Source organism: Echinops telfairi, unplaced genomic scaffold, assembly GCF_000313985.2.
Source record: "Echinops telfairi isolate 266 unplaced genomic scaffold, ASM31398v2 ScPeMD7_1;HRSCAF=3_0, whole genome shotgun sequence".
In the NCBI taxonomy this organism is placed as follows: Eukaryota; Metazoa; Chordata; class Mammalia; order Afrosoricida; family Tenrecidae; genus Echinops; species Echinops telfairi.
Window position 1 is genome coordinate 54,707,551 of NW_022103896.1, and position 24,362 is coordinate 54,731,912.

The 24,362-nt window shown below is 41.8% G+C and overlaps 1 protein-coding gene across 3 annotated transcripts in view; it reads right to left on the minus strand.

The window, feature by feature from the left end:
* Positions 1 to 24,362, minus strand: part of RALYL (RALY RNA binding protein like) — an 832,089-nt gene that overhangs the window by 173,276 nt on the left and 634,451 nt on the right. For all 3 annotated transcript variants that reach the window (XM_045287689.1, XM_045287683.1, XM_045287690.1), the window contains one exon: positions 19,482 to 19,557. In XM_045287689.1, coding sequence (XP_045143624.1) covers positions 19,482 to 19,557 — 76 coding nt within the window. The remainder of the gene's footprint in view (positions 1 to 19,481; positions 19,558 to 24,362) is intronic.

Genomic DNA, 24,362 nt, shown 5'->3' on the forward strand with positions numbered 1-24,362 from the left:
CTCACTCACTCACTCACTCACTCACTCACTCACTCACTGCCATTCAGTCCTTTCAACTCATAGGACCCTACAGACATTTTTGGTGCCCCTGTGAGTTTCCAAGACTAAATCTTTGTGGAAGTAGAAAGTCCATTCACTCCCCTCTCCCCAATATTACAGTATAAAACCAAAACCAAAACTCACTGCCATCCGGTCTATGCTGACTCATAGTGACCCTATAGGACAGGGTAGAACTGGTCCTGTGGGTTTCCAAGACTGTAACTGTTTACAAGAGTAGAAAGCCTCATCTTTCTCCCACAGAGCATCTGGTGGTTTCGAACTGCTAACCTTGCTGATTGTAGCCCATTGTGTAACCACTGTGCTACCAGGGCTCCTTTTATAGGAGACCATTTTCCTACATCAGATTTTTTGTGTTAGAGTTCACCCATAAAGCAGAGAGGACTCTTCTCTCTACAGTGGGGTTTCCAAAAATGGATTTAATTTCTCAGGAAAGTGAAAAGCAGAGATTTCTTTCCCAAGGACTTTCATGCCCAATTGAATTCTCTTCCTCGGGCTATCAGCAAGGCCCTTGGTAAGCTCTATTTGCAGCTCCCCCATCTGCACTGCTCACTGTGGGGACAGGTTAATGGATGGCTGGACTATCAACCAAGTTCTGCAGTGGCAGTTTTGACACTTACAGTCAGGCCTTTTGCCACATTGAAAATGGAAGCGATGGGGCTCATCTCGCTGGAACAGGCTGTAATGTCCCTTCAGCATTCTAATGGTGGACTGAACTGCAGCAAGAGGAATGGGTGTGTAGTGCCAAGAAAAACTTTCTGACCACACCCCTTCCCCTCAAAAACAGCATTAACCATTTTCCTGAGAGATGTGGAAAATTTCTCCAGCAGATTCTGGGGTGGGGGTGACAGGTAATTGGCCAAGGCTGACGGTAGGGTCTCTTTCTTGCCCCACTGCGGTTCCTGCCGTGGCCTCACCGCAGCGCACACTGGAGGGGGGTGCACACGAGTCCAGGGTCATTCCCATTCAACAGAGAAAAATGAGAGACTTTCAAATGAAATTATTTTGATGTTAAAAGATTTGCTCATCCGTGTTCTAAATGCATGTAGCGAAAGGAAGTCAATTTAGGAGAAACTAGGAAGTGGCTGCTCCGCTGTCTTATTTAGTTGGATGCTAATGGCTGGTAACCCCCACAGAGAACACGGATCTGCCAGGAGTGCAGGCGGGGGAGCGGGTAATCAGTTATGAGTGATCCAGTTTAAGACTTCAATCCTCAGGAACTGCTCTTTGCAAAGTTCGATGCCATTTATCCTCTTCCTTGATTGTAGGATGAAGATATAAAAGAAATATCACTTTGTGCTGAGGGCTTTGATTGCCAGTCATCCGTTGTGCAGAGGGCTCGTGGCGCTAACTGACGTGCAGTATGATCGGGGAGCTCTAGTTGGTCGGTGAGCGTTAGACAATTTCCCTTCTCAGATCTCTTTCTCTCAGCCTTTCCTTTCTACACTGCTCACTGAGACAACACTGCTCCTGCCCTTCGGGGTCCAGAGTCAAGCTTTCCCAGTCCATTCATTCCTCATCTTATAACCTTTGAGATACTAGGAATCAAAATATAAACATATAACAACAACAGCAACACAAACAAATCCATTGCCTTGGAGTCTGTTTCAACTCCTAGTGCCCCTCTTTAGGATTCCTGAGGCTGTCGATCCTTGCTGGACAAGGCAGCCTCATCCTTCTTCCTCACAGTGGCTGGTAAGTTTGAACTGCTGTCCTTGTGGTGATCAAACCAATATTTACCTAACAGTGCCACCAGGGCTACTAGTACATAAAACTCTGGGAACAGAGCAAAACAAAAGAAACCCCTTTTTACCCCTGCTCAGCTTACCTGTGTGCCCGTTCCCTTCCCAGAGACAAACTTATCTTGTAAACTCGTCTTCCAAGTTCCTTGCCTGGCCACCTCTCAGATCGAACTTTACGCTTATTTTTATTATGAACATCTGGCCGTTTTCTGAAAGAATTCAGTCCTGATTTTAAATCTGAGCACTGAATGACCTTCATTGCCATCTGCTGACAGGATTTTGTGACTCTACCAGGGGCCAGGACTGTTCAGTTACCGACTCATAAATTCTGTGGAAGACGCACATGCATGTGTCATGCTATGTCGCTCCCACTTTGTAACTGCAGCTATCTTCCAAATGAGCGTGTCTGTGAATTTAGGTCCCAGCCTCTCCTGGGCTGACTTAACTACCGGATTTAGACATGACCCTGAACATGGCAGACACAAAGTCCTGCTGGTTCCTGTCAAAGTCACTAGTCAGCTCCGAAATCCTCAGACCCATGGTCAGCTGTTAGTTACCCTGAACTTTGAAGAGCCCTTGACACAATTGATTATTTCTACCTGGAAACGTTTTCTTCATTTAAGTTCATAAAACGCCATCTAACAACTTCATTAGTTGTTTGTTCGTAGGGTCCAGAGCTGGTTCCTGACATCAAATAATGGATGGTTTTGAAGCGTTAGTTTTCAGAATTCTTCTTTACTCTTTTCTTTGCTCATTCAATTTGAGTTCTCACCTAACCGCAAGACTTTAAATAGCACTTATATATTAATGGCTCACAAATGTATATGTCTTGCAAATTTATCCCTGGAACTCCAGACATACATATTTCATTGCTATTTGGCACCTTCCCTGAGTGCCACCTTAGTCACTCTGATTTCAGCATGTGCAAAATCTGGCTTTGGCTTCCTACAACTACTCCCGTGAATCTAATGTACTTGCAACATAACATGCTCACACAGCTGAAAATCCTAGAAGATGACGCCTGGAAGAGGCAGTTTTGTTAGGGTCAATTCTTTCTCGCCGTCTTGGAGGAGGTAGAGGCTGTACCACCTAATCTTGAGTCTGGGCTGGCCTGGGATTTGCTCTCATGGATAGGATGTGGTAAAAATAACACGACATCCCCAACGATTGCTCAAATTAAAAACAACAATAACCCAGAAAGCAACAAATGCCAGAGAGGGCATGGAGAGCCTGGACCGCTTATACACGGCTGTGGGCCTGTACACACGGACAATCCTTGTGGAAAGCGATGTGGCACAGTGCCCTAAAACAACTGGAAACAGAAATCCCAGATGACCCAGCAATACCTCTGCTGGGTAGATACCTCAAATGTCAGAGACACATGATGCAAAGATCTGTGCTCTCTGATGTCCATTGAAGCACAGTTCACAAGAGCCTGATGTGCCATGTGCCACCTCCAGAGTCTGCACTCTCTTTGAAGATGCAGTGAAAGGGACCTTTCAGGTTAACATCAGGTTGTGACATTCCTCTGCTTACCAATGGCTATCTATGTCACTTAGCTTATGCCAAAGTCACCAGCGCCCTAGCATTATTTCTCTACCATTGCCTCCTCACTTTGTCTCCTTGCTTTCTTTCATTTTGCCTCAGAAACACTGGCCTTTGGTTTTTTCTTAAACAAATGGGCCATGTTTCTGCCTTAGGGCCTTTGTGTCGATTTACTTAGAATATTTTTCCTCTAGGGATCCCCTGGCCTACTCATCGCCTCCTTCAAGTGTCCCTCTGCTACCTTCTTTGAATCAGCAACAGATTTTTCTCTCTCAGCTCTTCTTTCCTTATTTTACTTTTTCTAGACCACTTAGCATAGTTGTATAGTTAATTGCTTATTTTTGTTCATTATCATTCACCTCACATATGAATGCATGGTCAACGGAGCCCTGGTGGCCTAGTGGGTCATGTGTTGGGCTGCTAACCGCATAGGCACCAGTTTGAAGCCCGCAGACGCTCCTGAGGAGAAACAGGATGTTTCTATTCCCGTAAAGAGCTCCAGTCTCAGAGCCCCACAGGGGCAGTTCTACCGTTTCCTAGAGGGTCGACATGAGTTGGAATTGATCCAACGGCAAGAAGTTTGAGTTTTTTTACGTTTTGATGTTCAGATGGACCCTCAGTGCCCAAGAAGATGCACAAATCAAACTCCATTGCCATCCAGTTGATGCCAACTCATAGGGGCCTGTAAGACCGAGCATCAAGCCCCAGAGGGCTTCTAAGGGTGTGATCTTTAGGAAGTATTCCTCCACATCTTCTTTCCTGAGACCCATGCGCAGGAGGGGCTATATCACTGAAGAAAGAATGGTGAAGTTTGTATCTTTGTGTTTCTTTTTCCACAGGGAGACCCAATGGGAGTGGAATCTACTCACACGGGCTGAATTTGTCGGCCGGATATAAGGCAGGTGTGGAGATCAGCACACCTCCAGGTGCAATGGCTTGTGGCTCTTTCCAAGGTATGATTCAAAGTCAGAAATTGTCCTCCAGGTCCTAACTGTCTGCAAGGAACACCCAGGGGAAGGCTACATTTGGTTCCTTGATGCTTTCTCCACCAATTTAGTCACTCCCTGAAATATGGCTTCGTATCATGGCTCCAAGAGTATCAAGGCTCACAATGACCAAAGGTGCTCATGAAACCAGGCCGGGCGCACACGTGGAGACAACCAGACCAGAGAGTGAGGCCAGAGCTCTGAGGAACTCTGGGAGACAGGCCTTCTCTCGCTCTTCCGGGCACTTTTCAAACTAGTTTATACAGAGATGCAGAAACAGTGCCGTCTTTTGCCCTCCGAGCTACAGTCCCCAAATTCACTAGATGACATCCATGGTCATCTAGTGGGAATAGAGCAGTGCTAGGCTTTTGTTAGGAGCCTTTGATTCGGCTTCTGCCCATAGCAATCCTATGCACAACACCGCACCATCCCGCGCCAGCGTCCCCATCGCTCCTATGCTTGAGCCCATTGTTGCAGCCATCGTGGCCGTCATCCGTATGACCACCTGCCTCTATTCCTGCCCCTCCACTTTATCAAGTACGGTGTCCTTCTCCAGGGACTGGTCTGTCCTGACAACATGTCCAAAGTATGTGAGATGAAGGTTTGCCATCCTTGCCTCCATGAAGCACTCTGCTTATACTCTCCCCAAGAGAGATCAGTTTGTCCTTTCAGCAATACCTGGTACTTTCAACATGATTCTCCAGCATGACAATTCAAATGCATCTGTTCTTCTTCAGTCCTCCATATCCAGTGTCCACTTTTCACATGCATATGGTACTTGAGTCATGCATACCTTAATCCTCAAAGTAACATCCTTGTTTTTCAATACTCTAAAAAGCTCATGGGCAGCAGATTTACATAATTCAAAACACCTTTGATCTCTTGACTGCTGCTTGCATGAACACTGGTTGCAGATCACTGCCATTGAAGCCCTATGGGACAGGGTAGACTTGGCCCTGTGGGTTTTGAGACTAAATCTTTACAGCAGTAGAAATCCTCACACACTTCCCCCGGAAAGGCTGGTGATTTCTGCTGACCTTACGATTAATAGTCCAAAGCTCCCTTAGTTTATCTACGGAGGTTAGATTTCCGGATCAGTTACCTTTTTCTCATAAGTGCAGTGGACATGGGCTTTGGGATATTTCCTACGAATTCTCCGCATGAAGAGCAGAATGAACACCTCATTAATTGGTACTTTTATCTAGCAGCAAACAAATCCTCAGTAAATAGGAGGGGAGATGCTATAAGATGATTTAAATTCTTTCAGAGTTTTCAAAATGACATCGTAGTGTCTCTACCCCTGAAACAGTGGATACTTTTAGTAAGCAGTGCCAAGCAAGAAATCTGACAATGCTGTTTCACACACGGTTGTCGGTATTTTGTGTCTATTTTTCAGACCCAGCTACTGGTTACTGTGTCAGTGACATGGTGACACCTTTGTTGGTATGTTTATCCTTCTCACGCTTATTACCATTAACTCAAAAAATGCCCTGCCATCGAGTCAATGATGACCAACAGCGACCCCCTGTGGGTCTCAAGACTGTAACTTTTTACAGGAGTAGAAAGTCCCATCTTTCTCCCTTGGAGCTGCTGGTGGTTTCAAACTGCAGACCAGGCCGTTCACAGCCAAAATCATAACCACTGTACTACCAGGCTCCATTGTACTGCTAGATTCTCTCTGTTCAGAGTTGGGAACTCACCACTTGTCCCCCTTTTCTGTCTCAGTTCCTGCTCTGCATACGAAGGCTGCAACTGGGCTTTGTTCTGTGACTATTGTGTCAGGAACAGACCCTTGCAAAGCAGAGGCACCAGCGCGAGTTTACAGCTTTAAATGCAAGGAGGGCCCTTATTGTCAGGCAGGCACCACTGTCTTATGACAGGCTCAGTAATCTGTAGTCAGAAGAGTTGCCATCACTACACATCCTTAATTACATATTTTATTGCACCACTTAGGGGCTCATAAATTTTGACTTTCTTGGTTTCTGAACATTCTGTGACTTCAGCTGCAGGCCCTGCACCCTGCTCTTTGCATCTCCCTCCCCACTTGGAGCTCCTCATCCCAGGCGGGGTTGGGGGGGTGGGTGGGGGGCGGGGGGACAGCTGCCGGACAGGCCAGTCCAAGCAGTTCTTCTGCAGTCTCGGCTTCAGCTCACAGGATTGCTGGACTGTGCTGAACCTTGTGATGGTAATAAAAGTGTTCCTTTTAGAAAATTAAGTTCTCAAATAGCCCTGGTGACCAAAAGAATCTAGTTCTAACGACAAAGCACTGTATTTTTCAAACTGGTCTTGCCCAACATCAAGAATAATAAGATCCTTATTGTCTCCTGTGTGGAGGCTTTTATGTGATGTTCAGTGATATGGTAACACAATAGGTCATCATCAACCATAGGGAAAAATCTGACTTATAAATCTATCATTTCTTTTGGTTAGACGATTGTGATTAGTGGAAGAAACCAGTCTATAGGGCTGAGTCTACATTAGTCGTGATCTCTTGTACTCTGAGACTAGAGGTACAAGAAGAAGCCTGGCTAATACCACTAACACCATTCTTATAAAAGCCACAATAGATAAAAAACCAAATTCACTGCCATTGAGGTGATGCTGACTATAGGACAGGTTAGAACTGCCTCTGGGTGTTACTGAGACTGTAACTCTGTACGGGGCTAGGAAGGCTCATCTCTCTCCAGAGGAGTGACTGGTGGTTTTGAACTGATGGAAGGGGAACAGAACTCAATTTTGCAAAGAGTTCAGACTTAGTGGACCAGTTGAGAGCAGAGGCTTCCTGGAGACTGTTGCCCTGATACACTCTTTAAACCTTGAACCCTAACTATCCCCTGGGATAACCTTTTAACAAAATAACAGTGGCACACAACATTACGGATATGACCCATAAATTCCATAACCCAGACCCACTACCATCAAGTCACTCCTGACTCCTGTCAACCTCATGTCAGGTTTCTGAGACTAAATCCTCAGGGGTGCTGACAGCCTCTCTTTTTCTTGAGAAGTGGCTGCGTTTGAATCCCCTCCGGGTGGTTAGCAGCCCAACAATGAACACACATCGCCACGAAGGCTCCTTGTACTCTACTAAAAAATCATTCACGGAAGACCCAAAGAGCAATGTTTAATCAAAGAGGGGGAGGCCACGGGGCAGGAGAGCTAGAGTACTGGAAGTGGAACAGCAGACCATGATTAAAAGAAGTTTGACACACTGTGAAAAATGTAACTAATATCACCGAGCAATTTTACAGAGACATTTTCAAATAGGAACCCGTTTTCCCATTTGATGTAAGTGTTCACCAGAGATACAATAAATTACTATTTTTCAAGTCTCATTAATGAATTAGTGAAAATTAGTTACTCAAGTTACAGGACAAAAGATTCATAATGTTATTCAAAACTAATTCTGGTTAATATTTTGCTATGCTTATTTAAGCCAAGTGTCTATTATTTTAGATAGTTTGGGTTGTACTGTTCATGTAAATTTGCTTTTGTTTCTTTCTCAATAAAACCTACATTGTGTCCTATATCATTAAGAATGCTTCATTTTTAAACATCATTTGAATAATCCAAGCCTATTTCATCTAACAAGGGAAAGCCTGGGACCTGTAAAGGCCCAGTCTCAGAAACACACAGAGCGTGGCTGTGGGTCCGCATTGACTCAAGAGCAGTGGGTTTTGGGGTACTTTGAGATTGCATTTAAGACACCTTTCTGCTCAGTATTTCCATTGAAGCCGATTACTAAACATTATCAACAAAACTGCAAAGAACATCGTAGGGAATGAGTTTATATATTTCTTCAAAATTTTTAATGTGAAAATAATTTCCTGAAGGACATTCACTGGAACAGTATTAGTTAGTCAAAGGATATAAATATTTTTGAGATACTTAAATACACTTTTAAAGATAGTTTTAAAAAAGTTAAGGATTAAATTTTTTAATAAAGCATAACCGTACTAGTTCAGTCTATTGGCTAGGAAGTAAATAGCAGCATACCATAATGTTAGAGACAGGAACAACTTTAAGAAATCATTTAATACAACTACTGCCATGGCTGAGTGTTTCCATATTACGCTGCTAACTACAGGGTCAGTAGTTCCAAACCAACAATGCAACTGAGGGAGAAAAGTGAGGCGTTGTAATCCCAGAAAGCATTAGAGTCTGCAAAACCCACCGAGCGACTCTATCCTGTCCTCTAAGGCACTGCGGGTCAGCACTGACTCGATGGCAGTGCGTTTGGCTTTGGTTTGTGACTAGTTCAAAGAGGCTGGGCTACTTGCTTATGGTCACTGAGTTGGCCTTGGCGAGTAAGAGCAGGTACAGGGAGTCAGATGTCCTGACTTGCAATCTCGTGTTGCTCTTAGAAAATTAACACTCCATATCATATTCTTATTATGCTGGCAAAACCTGAGTTCCTTGGCTCTCTGCAAATATTTATTGAATGAATGAATGACTGATTTGCATTTGCTGCTGAGCGTCATTTAGTTTTAATATTGGTGTTTTGAGTTTGCTAGACTATCTTATACTCCCTGTTGGTATTATTACTAACTTGGCAAAGGGAAGCCAGACAAAAAGCCCTGAGCATACACAACTACTTCACATATTCATTCATTTAATCCAGCAACAAATATGCATCAAATACCTACTATATGCCACACACACACACACACACACACACACACCAGAGAACAGGATATACTCTATATACTCGAGTATAAGCCAACCCGAATATGAGCCGAGGCACCTAATTTTACCACAAAAACTGCATAAACAGTGTGCTGAAAAATTTGGCTTATACAAGAGTATATACGGTATATTCTAGTGAAGAGAGAAGCAAATATAATAATTCAATAATTATTATATTTTTGATAAGTGCTTTAAAATTGTGATAACCACCATGTCAGAAGAGCTAAACTCCTTATAAACAATCAGACATTAACTTGATTTTATCTCCTCAGTTTTTGACAAACCAGTTTTGTGGATTAGCTTTTCACTGTCAAATGGACAAACAACAAGCAAACAAAAACACCCTAAATCCAAACCCACCGACACTGTGTCCATTCTGACTCATAACGACCTACAGGACAGAGTGGGACTGCTTTTTAAGATCTCCGGGGTTGTACATTTTTTTGAGGGGCCTGGCTGCTGACCTGGTTAGCAGCCCAGTGCTTAACCCCACTGTGCAGCAGGGTCTTTAAATGAAAAATATCTGAAAAATAATCAAAGCATTGTTTGCTTATAAAGAGTCCATTGATCTACTCCGTGAGTCAGAACCTCCTCCCCTCAGCAAATAAACTATGCAATATAAGGCTGACCTGGTGGCATAGTGGTTGTGTGTTAGGCTGCAATCTTCAAGGTCAGCAGTTCCAAACCACCAACTGCCCTTTGGGAGAAAGATGAGGCTTTCTACACTCGCAATACTTCACTAATGAGTTACAGTCTTAGAAACCCACAGGAGCAGTTCTACCCTGCCCTATTAGGGGCCGTGAGTCAGAATCGGCCTAATAGCAGTCAGTGCCTGTAGAAGCTGAAGGTGGAGAGCTACCGACTAAAATGTTCATCTTGTTGCCATGAATGAACCACGTGGAATCTGCTGCTGGATTTGTCCACAAGGAGTTGAATTTGTGGGTAAGTTCTGTGGGAAACAGTAAGTTTACATTGAAAGAGTAATTTTACCTAAGGTTCTATAAAATGTGGGGCAGAGGCAGCACTTTGTTTCTCTTTTGATAAAGTGTAATCAAGGGAAGAGCTTTTCTTCTCTCATGCTCTGTTTCAATACCAAGGACTACTGCACAGTCATGACTCTGTGAATGTGCCGGTGCACTGGGGAACAGTTATAGTTGAACCATCATTTCAGTATATCTCATTTATTAACACAGGCCTAGGAGCCCTGGTGACATAATGGTTAAGCATTAGACGGTTAACTTCAAGGTTAGCAGTTCAAACCCACCAGCTGCTCCTTGGGAGAAAGACAAGGCTCTCTACTTCTTTTTGTCCTTTTTCTTTTTCCCCCACTGGGGGAAAGTCCGGGAAGACCCCGGGGCTGTTCTGTCCTGTGCCGCACAGTTGCTCTGTGTTGGACTCTACTCAATGGCAGTGATTTTCTTTCTTCTTTTTTTTGGAATGAGGACTAGAGATATTTGGTTTACTTGAGAGAAACGGAATTTTCCTGAAATCCAGATTTGGGGTCCATGGAGTTGGTGTGACCCACTTAGACCATTTGAATGGGTGACTTTTTAACAAACAATGGATTAGATAAACCAGGAGATCATGTTGTCTTTGACCTTGTGCTTTCTTAAAGAAGTCAGTTTCAGGAAACAGACTCCAAAGGTCAGCCAGGGAGCTGTTTTAGGGTCAATTATGATGATTTTACTTGTTCTGACCATAAACTATTTATCATGTTTGTTCTGGGTCCCTATGGCAATGCCGATTTGTAAGAGCTTTCCAAAGTTCCTCCTTCAGACCATCTCTCATCCTGCTGTCAAAATGTTACCCCACTTGTAAATCATGTACTCAATACATTGCAATCTATTTCTATCATTGGCTTAATATGATCTTTGCTTTAACCCTTCAGAGCTATTGTATTCTGGTTCCATGAGTACAGATTTTACTCTTGATTTTTACTGAGAAACTCTGTAAGTAAAAGGCCATTAGTATAAGAACACTTCGTGTGTGTGCGTGCAGTGTATAACTGCTACACAGGGCGCTGCTACTGTGATTACAGGGTTTTGCCTGTCACGTTGCTTATCTGCTAAGCTTCTTCAAAGGAGAAAGAGGGAAAAAATAGTTTGCCCTCAAACACTTGAATACTTTCTTTTACTAGATGGTTACATAAATTATTATGCTTCCTTTTTCAATCCCTCCTACCCATCTTCCAGAAATGTGATGACAAAGTTTGCTGTTTGCTTGCACCACGTGTTGGATGCATTTCCTTAAAATAGCTCACCCTCCTTCCAATCCTATCTGCCGGCACCTCACGCTCTTCCCACCAAATCCTGGGTTCTTTTTGTTTTCCCCTTTTCAAAAGAAATAATAGTGTTTCTTCTTTCGTAAACTCCCTCTTACCCGCGTATTGAATAGTAGGCTCTCAGACAACCTGCAGACCAACAAAACAAATCACAAAAGCCGTAGAGACTGATTTTCGGCCCCAGGAATTGTACTATCTAGCCACACGCTAACCCCTTCTTTTAATCTCTCAGAGGATCTGGATAGTCATGTATAAAAAGCATTGGCAAAAGCTTTCAAATGCACCATTTAAAAAAAACTTATCTGAGGATTGTCTGCCACAGACGGTTTTAATGGGTATTGTGTCAGCATTTCCTTAAACATCTTAGATGAAAAGGGACACAGATTTTATGTGCGTGGTGTTGAACTATGAAGGACATATGAGCAACAGTCATGCTTTTTTCCAAACAATTCCTTCCTCTTTAGCGGGTTATAGGAAATGGCAACTTATTTAGTGGGCTAGGCAAATTACAGCAACGTCTTCAGAGCTAAAGGCTCGTTTTAAATTGCCTGCAAAAATACCATGTTATGGAACTTGTGTTTTGAATGATGGGGACGATGATGATAACTAAAATTTACAGAGCATCTAGAGCCATCGCAGCCATTTTAAACACAACATCTTGCTTAGTCTTTTATTTTTCCCATTGTGCAATGGAGACAGCAGCGGAACCAGAGCTCCGGCTCTGGCTCCAGCTGGCTGGTACGGCTGTGCTCACGTTAGGCATCAGGCCTGGTACTCAGGTGCAACTTTCCACCAAACATACTTAGGTAAAAGCATTTCTGCACGTTTAAACCATCTCTGGAGTAAATGCTAGGGATTTCTGTTGCTGTTCCAATGTATTTCAATACTAAAATATAACCCACCTTTCAAATACCTGGATGAATATTTAGCTTGAAATACAGAGACATTTTTGTATTTTCTCATATGGATATATGCCAGCACATCTTTTTTTTTAATGCCTGAAATTTGATTCTATAAGATAAATGGGATCAGAAACAAAAAGAGATTCCAGTGGCTACTCAGAGCCAGGTATAACCAAGCCTTGTGCACATGCCAGGCCTGGCCTTCAGGCCAAGCTACATCAGTATCTTTCTTACTTACTGATGCACTACTTTGGAAATCTGGGTTGAGTCCTCCACGGGTTTCTGCTTGGGCCCATCAGACTAGGCAGTAAAGCAAAGCCTTGGCGAATGCAAAGGGACACACTGCCACTGAATGTATTAAAGTTTTTATGAAAAGTGAATGCTCACTTTCTTTGATGTTATAAAAGGAGACATTGTATAAATAAAATGATCAATAGCTAATGGGTAATTGTTCCTCAGTAGCCAGAAAATGTCAATGAAGTGGACATGTGTAGGATGCTTTCCTACTGATTTTTTCTATTTAGCTGACATTAGCGTGCATGACTTCTCTTGCATTGTCGTGGTTCTAGGGTACAATGTTGGATCACTTGAGACATGTCAGATTCCCTGTGATTTGCCAGAATCACCAAGAAGAATGATAACAGGACCCATGTAAGTTCACTAGCAAACAAGCCACTACAGATATTTTGCTGCATAGCCACCTTAGCTTATTTAAAGACATGCTTTGCATGTTTTATTATTTTTTTAATCACTGAAGTTCTTGTAATACAACTTATTTTTATTGCCACCGCCACCAATTTTGGTGATCTTAAAACTGTAATATACCCACTCCTAAATTCTTGACATGGTTAGGTTCTAAAGACCAGGCTGTTACATAAAAATCAGCAAAGTGCCCGAATGGAGGATGGCCACATCAAGTAGCAAAGTGGAGGATCCAGACATCATTAAATAACTGCCAAATGGCACCCCCAAACTGCCAAATTGCATCGTTAATTACATGCCAAATCACTGAGAATCATGGTCCACTCATAATCTTAACCATTACAACCGATGGTAATGTAGCCTAACACCTCCGGATTTTTACTACCAGATGTACATGGTCAATGTGCAAAATATTTGAACTGTAGGTTTTTGATACTATTATAGTAAATGTAAAATATTGGATAACAGATTGCTGATACAGTGAGAATTAGGTGTATTGGTAGCTATGGGTTATCGTACTATGATCTTCAGGAGTTTTAAGGTTAGTGGAATCTTCATATTCCTGGTCATCTCTGGGGGATGAAGAGGTTGCTATGAAAGGAAAGTTTGTTATGAAAAAGATCTGTCGGGAAGCTGCAAAGCCATACTGGAGAATGGTACCCTCATCATCTCTATAGAATTATTAAAATGGAATTTTATGTATTACAAGTCTCATGGAGCTGTTTTCCTTCCATTGGGAGGGCTGACTCCAGGTGAAATAAACCTGCACTTGTTCAGCTCTGATAAATACCGTTTTGTTCTCTGGCATCTTTGTTGACTGTGCTCAGATCCGAAAGAAGGTCTGACTCCCTTACAAGTGGAAGCGTACCTATCACACAATTATTGTCATTTAGCCATTAGTTAGCATTAATTGGAACTTGGCATGCTGGAAAACTCACTTCCACAGGGAGAATTACTATTTTAGAGTACCATAGACACTGCACAATGTACACAGTCCATTTGGAACAATAATTTATTCAAAATTACAATATTTCCCTTAGAGAACAGGCATTCTATTCATCATCAGGAACAGATCCAACATTTTTCAAATGTTCATAAATGATTAATTATGTTTCATTTACAAATATCCTCTAATGGGAGAAATTTTTATCACAAGTGCTATTTTAATGAATACTGCCTTTATGAATTCACGTCCAAGGCTGATTTTTAAAAAAATTTCTTTCTCTTTGCAACTAATAGTGAGAGTGGCTAAGGACTGGCTTGTGCTTTATTCTGTGGAACATAGGGACTCTAAGAGTTGGAATGAATGTGCTGGCACCTACCAAGAATCACCTCTCAAATCTACACCTCAGCCAGCCACTACTTATTATATCTTTTCTATTTCTTCTCTCAGCATCACATCATCATTCCCCCAGTTGCCTAGACTAGAAACCTGGATCAGGTGTAGGACTCTTATTTTCCTTTATACCTGGGGTGAGATGAAATCACCTGGTATGATTCTTCTCTCTATAGTCTTTGTAACCCCCACTGGTAACCCCAAACTGGGTACCCACTGACATCGACTGGATTTCAACTCACAGTGACTCTCTGTAGAATTTTCAAAGTTATACATGTTTATGGGAGTGTATAGGCTCCTCTTTCCTCTGCCAAGTGACTGGTGAGTTTCAACTGTTAATCTCGGGGTTAACAGTCTAGCATTTACCCACCAGCACTGCTTATAATTACAGTGTATGATACTAATAGGAGGTAGTTGTTTAGCTTTACTATTCCACTGGGTATGGAGCAATGCATCCCAGAAGCAGAAACAAAGAATCCGAGGACCATCAATAAAAGAAGTGCTGAGAGAGGAGTGCACCTGAGATCCTTGTAGGGAGAGATGGTGGTAGCAGAAACAAGGACACACAGAAAGACGAGCTTCTGGCCCAGAACAAGTCAACCTGAGTGACTTCAGGCAGGAGGCTAGCTGCAGAGTGAGATGTCCTAAAGGAGCTTTGTAATACTTACCCAAACAGGATAGGGGATAAAGAGCTGAGAGGCAGAGACCAGAGATATATGTACCTGCTGGCATGGTTAAGAAGAAGGATTATGGGCAAAAGAACTGTATCTTTAGTGTTTCAGAACCTGATTTATAGCCTATTAACTTCCCTAATACTAAAAAGCAAAACACACTGCCTTCAAGCTGATTCTGACGCAATGCGAGCCTATAGAGGGTTTCTGAATCTGTAAATCTTTACCGGAACAGAAAGCTTCTTCTCCCTTGGAGGGGCTGGTTGGTTTGACCCACCTACTTTGTGGTCAGCAGTCCAATACTTACTCAATAGAACCACCAGGAGTCCTTAATTCACTTAAGAAACTCCCATAATCCTGAGTACTGTCTCTGGAGTCTGTGTGATCATTGCAATGGATTAGTGAACCAGCAGAGGAGAGTGCTGGTGGAATGTGGATGTCAGAACAGGGTAAAGAGAGTTGGAGGATGGAGGCATATCTGAACTCTACCCCATAGAAATCAGCCAGTGTCCCCCTTATGAGGCGAATCTGGTATTCTTATGTAATGTCTTTATAGTCGTTCCTCTGTCACCTGCTGGCATGGCACTTGTGGTAGTTACATAATCTGATGTCAACTTGAAACTATTAAGAGTGAATGGGGTGGAGGCTAGTCTGTCAATCAGGTGGCAGCTTGATGACCTCATTTGGAGGTGCTATGGAGATAAATAGCTCACTGGAGGCCAGATACACTCTCTCTCTGCAAGACATTCTTGTTGACAAGCCACATGGAGCTGCTAATGGAGCCAGAGCCCTGGGGCTAGAGAAGCCACATGCAGACCCACAGCAGTGCTGGGATGCTTCCACTGCCACTGGACCCATAAGACCTTCTACCCACTGCCTGTGATCTTCCTGCATTCTGCGTCATTGCATGTGCTGCGTGAGTCTAAAGAAGAATTTGTGGACTAGAATTGAACATATAGGTTCATATTGGACTTACAGATTTGATCTGGACTGGGCTGGGATGTTTTCTCAATATACAATTGCTCTTTTATATAAAATTATTTCTTATACACATATGAGTGTCTATGCATTTGTTTCTCTAGTCCATCTGGACTAACACAGAACTTGTAAGTAAAAGTGTAAGCATTCACTGGTTTTGATTTTCATGAAATTTTTTCTTTTAAAAATCTGTATTATTTGGGTAGTAGCAAGTGAGTGAATACAGGGAGCCATGATATAATGGAAAGGTCACTGAATCCAGACTTCAGTCCCTAATCTTATTATCTTACGTTAGGCAAGTCCTTTATTATCTTTGAAATTTAGTTTTCTCATGTATAAAGTAAGAAATATAGTACCAAACTTATGGGCTTCTATGATAGAAGAATAATGAACATGAAAACCCAGTTTGACTGCATAAAAGTAGGGTGCTTTTTTAAGCTCAGGTAAGATTGAGAAAATAGGGGTGCACTTTCTCACTTGCATATTTGCTTCTGTTTTTCTCCTTGTGGTCATTTTGAATTTCACTGAACCCCAGCCTTAATTAGTATACACATAGAAAGAGGATAAATAAGAATTTACTCACTGCTGTGACTGGTATCCAATACAGCTGATTTAAGTGGATTCTGAATTTTACCCTTTTGAATCAAGTGTAACTTATTCATAGGGAAATAATAGTTAGCCATTTGATTCCTGTCATGAGCTTTCATTCCAGTAAGGAAACCAAAACTATGCAAGAAAAAGGAAGATAAGAGAATTAACATCATTGCACAGTCAGTAGTGACTCTTGGATGACAAAATGCCGTGGCCAGCTTTTTATTTTAGCAACTAAAAATACTGCCTTTCAAATGTTCTGCATTAGCTGAAGCTCTATGCATACATTTGAAAATGAGTCTGCTAAAAATCATGTAGACCTCTCAGTTTTGCAAACCTTGTTTTTAACCTTAGCCGGGGATGGCAACGTATCCTTTGTCTTTTGTTGATGACTTATCTCTGCTGTCTAACACCCACAGTCCCTTATGGCCACTCACCAATGTTTGCTAAGTCTTGAAGCTTTCAAAGGTGCCCTGGGAGCATGGTGGGCTATGCATTGGATTGCTAAGCACAAGACCAGCATTTCAGATCCACCAGCAGTTCCTCAGGACAAAGAGGAAATTTTCTGCTCCTGTAAAGATTTTAGCTTCAGAAACCCACAGGGCCAGTTCTATCCTGCCCTAGAAGGGTTTCTCTAAGTCAACATCAACTCAATGGCAGTGAGTTTGGATTTTGGGGGGCAGTTTTCAAACACCCAAATTAATAAGAACAATTCATAGAATACTTTAAAATACATATTTGAATATCTCTGATCTTCATGATAGCCATGGAGGGGACCTTTATAGCGTGACCAGTTTCTTCTTATTTTATATTTGGAGAAATGAGGCTGTGAGTGGCTGAAAAGGTGACAGGGTAGATTTCAGAGAAGACCGGAAAATAGCTCTGAGTTCTCTTCTGTACACGTGTCTCGCTGAACTTGGCTAGAACACAACCAATATGAACACAAAGAACTCAGCTCTTACAGGGAATCCGGGACAGATAACCCCCTCAGGACCAACAATGAGAGTAGCCATACCAGGAGGGGAAGGGAAGGGGGGCGGAGAAAGGGGGAACTGATCACAAAGATCTACATGTAACCCCCTCCCTGGGGGACGGAAAACAGAAAAGTGGCTGAAGGAAGACATCAGACAGTGTAAGACATGACAAAATAATAAAAATTTATAAATTAACAAAGGTTCATGAGAGCAGGGAGGTGGGGGAAGGAGGGGAAAAAATGAGGAGCTGATGCCAAGGGCTCAAGTAGAAAGAAACTGTCTTGAAAATGATGATGGCAACATATGTACAAATGTGCTTGACACAATGGATGGATGGTGACAAGAGTTGTACGAGCCCCCAATGACTTAAAAAAAAAAAAAAGAACTCAGCTCAGCTGTCCTTTTCTCCAAACGGTATCAGGAAAAGCAGGGCCTTCCTCCGCACTTACATTAGCTTTTGGGAAGTGGGCACTGATGGAATGCTGATATGCATCTGGACGAGGAGCACATAAATTGGATGATAGGAGATCTCAATAGCCTGGAACAACTGGCTGAATCTAACGAAATGGGACTTGACAGAGCTCGATGCAATGTCAGCACGTCCAGTACAGAAACCAATGGCAAAAGTACATGAAGTGGGACACAGGGCCTGACGGCAGCACTTGATAGTTTAAACAGTGGCTATTCTGTGGAAGCGAAAAATTCTGAATTTACTGTAGCTTCCATTATCCCCAGATTCAACAAATTTTACCACACATCATAGAAGTGCACGCAGCACAATATAAGTGCTGAATCTAGTCTAGTCTAGTGTATCTGCCTGGACACATAAGGTGAGAGGGGAAAACACGAGCTGTCATCCACTCAATAGCGAGGGCTTTTGTTTTGTTTGTCTGTTTGTTTTTTTGGTGGGGTTAGTGCATAAAGACCAGAACATTAAATGAACTCAGACCCAAATACATTAGGAAAGGTTTCAGGATGCGATTTTCTGGAGGCCTGAAGGGTTTTGTGTCTTGTTTTCGCAAAATGGGGATAAGAGAAATCTGCACTTTGAGCGAAGTAGGCTGAGGGATAGGGCGCAAAGACTTTGGGGTACAGCTTCAGCAAGCATGAGCATGAGTGCGCAACTATCATTTACCAGCACATGACGTTGGGGAAAGGCACTGAAAAAGTGCTCCTCGGGTTCTTGAGCTATGCACGGAGAGCAACAACAGCTATAACAGAGTTGTGAAAATTTAAACAAAGAACACATACAACACCTACAGCGATGGCTACACAAATGTATCTCTTTAAGACAATGCAGCATTGAGCTAGGAAGAAAGGAAGGAGTTGTCAGCAGTATATATCTGGGCGAAAGCAGAAAATCACGCACAGGCACTAAACGAATAAATACCCCACCAGTTGGCAGCTAGACCCATTAGAGACCTGTTTCATAGAAGGGTTGTTTCCGTAGCCATGGGAAGGTTGCAGTGTCAAGAGCCCTACCGACGCGCCATGCTCTGATGTCGATTCGGACCACCGACATTGTGTAGCACTCTAAACTGATGCATTCCACCTGCGGGGCTGGAGAAGCCTATCGAAAGTACCAGGGACTGCTAAAAGGATAAACGGATCTATCTTGGAAGGACTATGGCCAGTACGGTCCTTAGGGGAAAAGATGGCAAAACTTCTTCTATACTTTGGACATATTGTCAGGAGAGACCAGCCCCTGGAGAAGAAGATCGTGTTTGGTAAAATAAAGAGACAGCGAGAAAGAGGACGAGCCTTTAGGAGATGGACGGACACAGTGGCTGCATCCATGGGCTCAGGCAGAGGAACTATTGTGAGGATGGCACAGGGCCGTGCAGTGTTTCGTTCTGTTGTGCATGAGGTTGTTGTGGATCAGAACCTACTCGATGGCACCTAACAACAAGCACAGATGCTGATAAGGATTGTTCTTTAAAATATTTGATAACTTATAGGCTATGGATAACGTATAAAGTTGCAAGAACATTTCAGTATTATAGACAGTAAAGCAATGCTTGCCTACATACCTATAAAGTGCTGAGAGGGGCCTCTTGTTTCCAGGTTTGGGTCTGTATGGTTTTGGTTCCCCAGCCATGTTGATGTCTGAAAGCATAAAATAGCACGGGTTAAGAAAATATGCATTCATTGGAGAACAGTAAAGCACGCAGCATTATTTTTCTTTTTGCCCTTTGTCTATGCATTCAGTGGTGTGTGCCATTCATTCATTCATCAACTATTTATGAAATGCATACTTCCTGCCAGGAACTCTTGGAGGGGATTGGGATAAAAACCTCCTATAGTTATCAAGTTGATCCCAACTCAACGTGACCCTATAGCACAGAATGGAACTGCACTGTACAGTTTCTAAGGTTGTACATCCTTCCTTACAGAAGCACATCGCTACATTTTTCTCCCATTGAGCAGCTGATGAGTTCTGACAGTCAACTCAGGAAGTAACCAAGGGCTTAAACCTCGTGTCACCAGCCCTAGAACCCCTGTGCGCCTGTACCTTCCACTCCATCGGGAAGGGGTAAAAAGCCACCAACAAATACACAAGAAGAAAATCAAATGTATTAGATAATAAGTACTATGAAAAATAAATGGTCAGGTACAAGGAGTCAGTGGTACTAAATAAAAAGAAAGCAAAAGAGAATAATATTGGCTGGTTCAATGTTTCGGGGGCCAATTCCTTAGTATCCGTGAACATTTTCATAAAAGTTTTGTTCAGAAGAGGGGTAATTAATTTTCCCATTACAATCCCTCTTTCACCTGCATGGAGGAGGAATCCCGGAGAATGGAATTTATAGCCTCTGAAACCTGCGGGAAGGTTCTGTTTTGTCCTCCAGAGCCGCTCTAAGTTGGAATTGACTCTGTGGCAGTTGTTTTCATATTTTATTTGTTGATTTTTTTGAGGGGGGCGTGTTTTCATGGTGGTACAGGATCCATGCCCATGAAAGCATCTTTAGATGTAAGTTTTGTATTTCTAGAGTTTTACCAAGGCTTATAAACTGAAAAGGTAAACCCATGCTCGTAAATAAAGAAAAAGCTTGAGGCTTAAGTCTGTCAACAAAAATATTGTGGCATTCAGTTTTTGCTTGTGTTTATTTTTTGTTATATAGTGTCAGTGGTTCTAAAGATACATTAAGAGTTTGACAACATTTTCATGCAATGAAAAGCCTGTCATGAAAGGCTATTAAACTCAATGTTTCAAGACGTCAGCATCTCTTCAAAGGAACTTAAAGCTAAAAAAGAACATACTTTGCACGTGTCCACCACGGAACAGTGTTCAAATGCAGACTTCTCTTTTGACTGTACAGAAATTTATACTTAGATATAAAATTTACATATTTTGCACTACTGTTTTAAAGATCAGCTGTTTTTAGAGGACAAAAAGGGGAGGTGAAGGGCAGCAAATATAATAGGGGAGAAGGGTCAGTGGGTGATGAGTTCACTTGATCTCCTTAAACAAAGAGTGAGATTTGGAAGAGCAAGCACTTCCTTCATGTGAAATCTTATTTATATCAGGCTCAGTGGTAACTTCCAACAAACCCACTGAGTGGAAGCAAAGAATCAGGTTTCTATGTCTCAGGAGGCATTGGCCTTGAGTAGACCATCTAAACAGGGGGAGTGGGGCTCTTCAGCAATAAATGGTGTGGCCAGTGGCAGAGAGATCTCCAGAGTTTCTTATGATTGCACTGGCACTGGGTAAGGACTCTCACGACAGAAATGAGAACACACGATGAGCAAGGTCCACTCTCATAGAATAGGGGCCTTGGAATAACTATCGAGATACAGAAAATTAAGTTTTTATTTGAATCACAAAGGTTGCAGACAGATTTTTACCAAACACTAATGTTTAGATATCATATACTATCCTTAAGTGAGGATGTGGAATTAAGCCATTCTCAACAAATTCCTTTGGCACATAGTAAAATTTCCAGTTAAATTCCTAGCTATTAAGAAGAGGACAAATCAAATTGGTGAACCCTAGATATCAGCCTCATATTCTCATCGATAGTATCATCGTCTTGAGGCTAAGGCTGGGCAAGCACAATCTGGAAGAAGTCTGTTCCTAAGGCTTATTCATGCTTCCATGTACTGCTCTGGGGAGGAACTTCCCCTCTATCACAGCTCCTAGGGCCAAAGCAGAGGAGAACTAAAGCTTCAACTTTGCTTAGGCTGCAGCACTGGCAGGTCCTTACCTGGAGAGAGTAGGGGTATGTATATTTTCTCATATACATCAATTTATGAGTCTCTATAAGCACCAATAAAGAAGCTCATAGAGTAGACTCTATTTCAAAGTTCCAGTATTTCACAATTGATGTGTATATGGATTGCAATAACAGTTGTATGAGCCCCTAATAAAATGTTTAAAAAAAACACAAAAAAACTATGAGGTAGAAATAAGAATTTTCTCTGATTCAAATAATTGAAAAAAATTCCATTAGGGGAATAGATATACACTTTAACAGTAAATTACTTAAAAGTATATTAAATCTTTAAAAAAGCCTTAAAAAGGTAATGCATTTCTTTTCGTCTTTGTTTCTCATTAAGTTTGTGACGTTATCATACCATGCGAGAAATAACTATGAAGTTACCGAAGTGAAACCATCAAAGCACTGAGCTGGTACTGATCTGAGGCAGAGGAGATGAGGTTAATGGGTATACAGGGATGGTTCCAAAGTGTCCTCTCCAAAATAACAACCCACAGAAGTACATTTACTTAAACAGTCCTTATTAGCATCCTCATAAAAGTGATGGCAACAGTATTCTATTACATCATCCTTTTGACTCTTGGGGGTGTACTTCCAATTCTATATGCAAACATTAATAAAAATGTTGCATTCATATCATTCTAATGTTACAAAACAAACAAAAAACCAACAACAACCCACTGCCACTGAGTCAATTTCAATCATTTTGACCCTATAAATTCAAAACCAAACTCACTGCCACTGAGTTGATGTTGACTCATAGTGACCCTATAGGAAAGGGTAGAAATGCTCCTGTGAGTTTCTGAGATTATAACTCTTTAGGGAGTAGAAAACCCCATTTTTATCCCGTAGAGAGGCTGGCAGTTTTGAACTGCTGACCTTGTGGTTAGAAGCTCAATGTGTAACCATTATGCCACCAGAGTAAAACCATTCTATAGGTTTCTAAGGATGTAAATCTTTATGGTAGAAGATCATCTCATCTTGATCTCTTGAAGTGGTGAGTCCGAACTGCAGAACTTACAGGTAACAATCCAATGTTTAACCTACCGCACCACTAGAGATTTCTATTTCTATAGTACTTCTACCAACTATCTGTACCCTGACTTTAGATTTCCAAAGCTAATTTCCTTCAACTTCAGCACCGAGGATAGTGTTATTTATCCACGAAACACTCCATGTGATCTACCAGTCAATTGCATTTATAACAGTTCCAAAGGCACATCTTTGTGTGGGATACAATGTGTCTAATCAAATATACTTTGTCATCACACTTACCAGAGTGGTGTTTATCTCAACAGTGCTTTTGGAAGATGTTAACAGGTATGTTGCCAAACAAATAAGTTTTATAAAAATGCTATAATCAAGTCCACTGCGGATATTTGCACTGCATATTGGCTAGTAAAATGCTTCACAAAAAACGCAACATATCCCATTATGTTTAACTCAACAGTTTTGGTATATTTATGAACATTAAGCATCATTTGAAAGGCACTTTCAAAAGAATAGAACTCCCGGAGAATACCACTATATGATATGAAAAACTCAGGAAAATATTTTATATTAATTCCTTCATGTAATCAATTTGACATATTACCAATTGAAAAAACTAATTTAATCTATTAAGTAACATATTATTTAGACTGCTGCGATAAGCTGACACTTGCTACTTACCAGTAATGATTCTTACTGGCATTGTCATTTCATAGAGAAATTTAACCTTGAAATTAAATTCATGTACAACAGGGTATTCAAATTAGCAATGCTAACTTCGAGATGAGAAAAAAAATTTCTAAAGGAATTAGTTAAAAAAATATTCTTATACTTTTTTTTTCTCCCCCAGGTTTAAATAAAAGCCTAAGTACTTCAGCCATGGCATATAGACTGCCAGGAAAAGTCGTTCTGAATCTTTTATTGTTCACATTGACAAGATTTAGGAATTCATTACTGTTCCATAGAATAAAAATTCTGGAGATAAAGAAAATAGCCTGTTATATTTGACAAGTGAATGGGTATAGCCATACACTACCCAAGGATAGGCACCACACTTTTAAAAAGCATTTTTGCAGTTATTATTGTTTTAGATTCTCGGAACAACCCAGTGAAATAAGCAGAACAGGAACCGTTACTCCCACTTCATGCATATCGATGTGGAGACACTGGGAAATTAAATGGCTTTCATAATAATATCGTTAGCTCACTTCACTACCACCACCTTTATTATAGAGCACAGCCCATGTGCCTGCCCCTGGAAGCCAGATAAACTGTGCCTGACCTGAAGGAGCCAGCCATCTGAGGGTCAGCCCTAGAAAGAATCCGGAAATCTACAGGTTAACAGTGTAGAACTTTCACCACTACATTTCACTGCTCATTAGAAGATGCTGAATGTCAAACCTTCTAAGCCGTGGAAAGCAGTCTTAAAGCAATGAGCTGAAAGTCTATGGGAGCTTTGGCAGTATGTGGGTAGATGCATGGTTAAAGGAGGGCCTGAGAGGTATTCAAGAGCTCTTGTGGCGCAGTAGTTAAGTGCTTAGAGGCTAAGTCAAAAGCCTGCAGTCAAAACCCACGGCAGCTTCTTGAGAGAGCCGTGGCAGTCTGCTCCCATGAAGACGTGCAGCTTTGAAGCCTCTGTGAAGCAGTTCTACGCTACGCCATACGTGGAATGAGCTGTAATCGACTTGACAGGCAGTGGGGTTT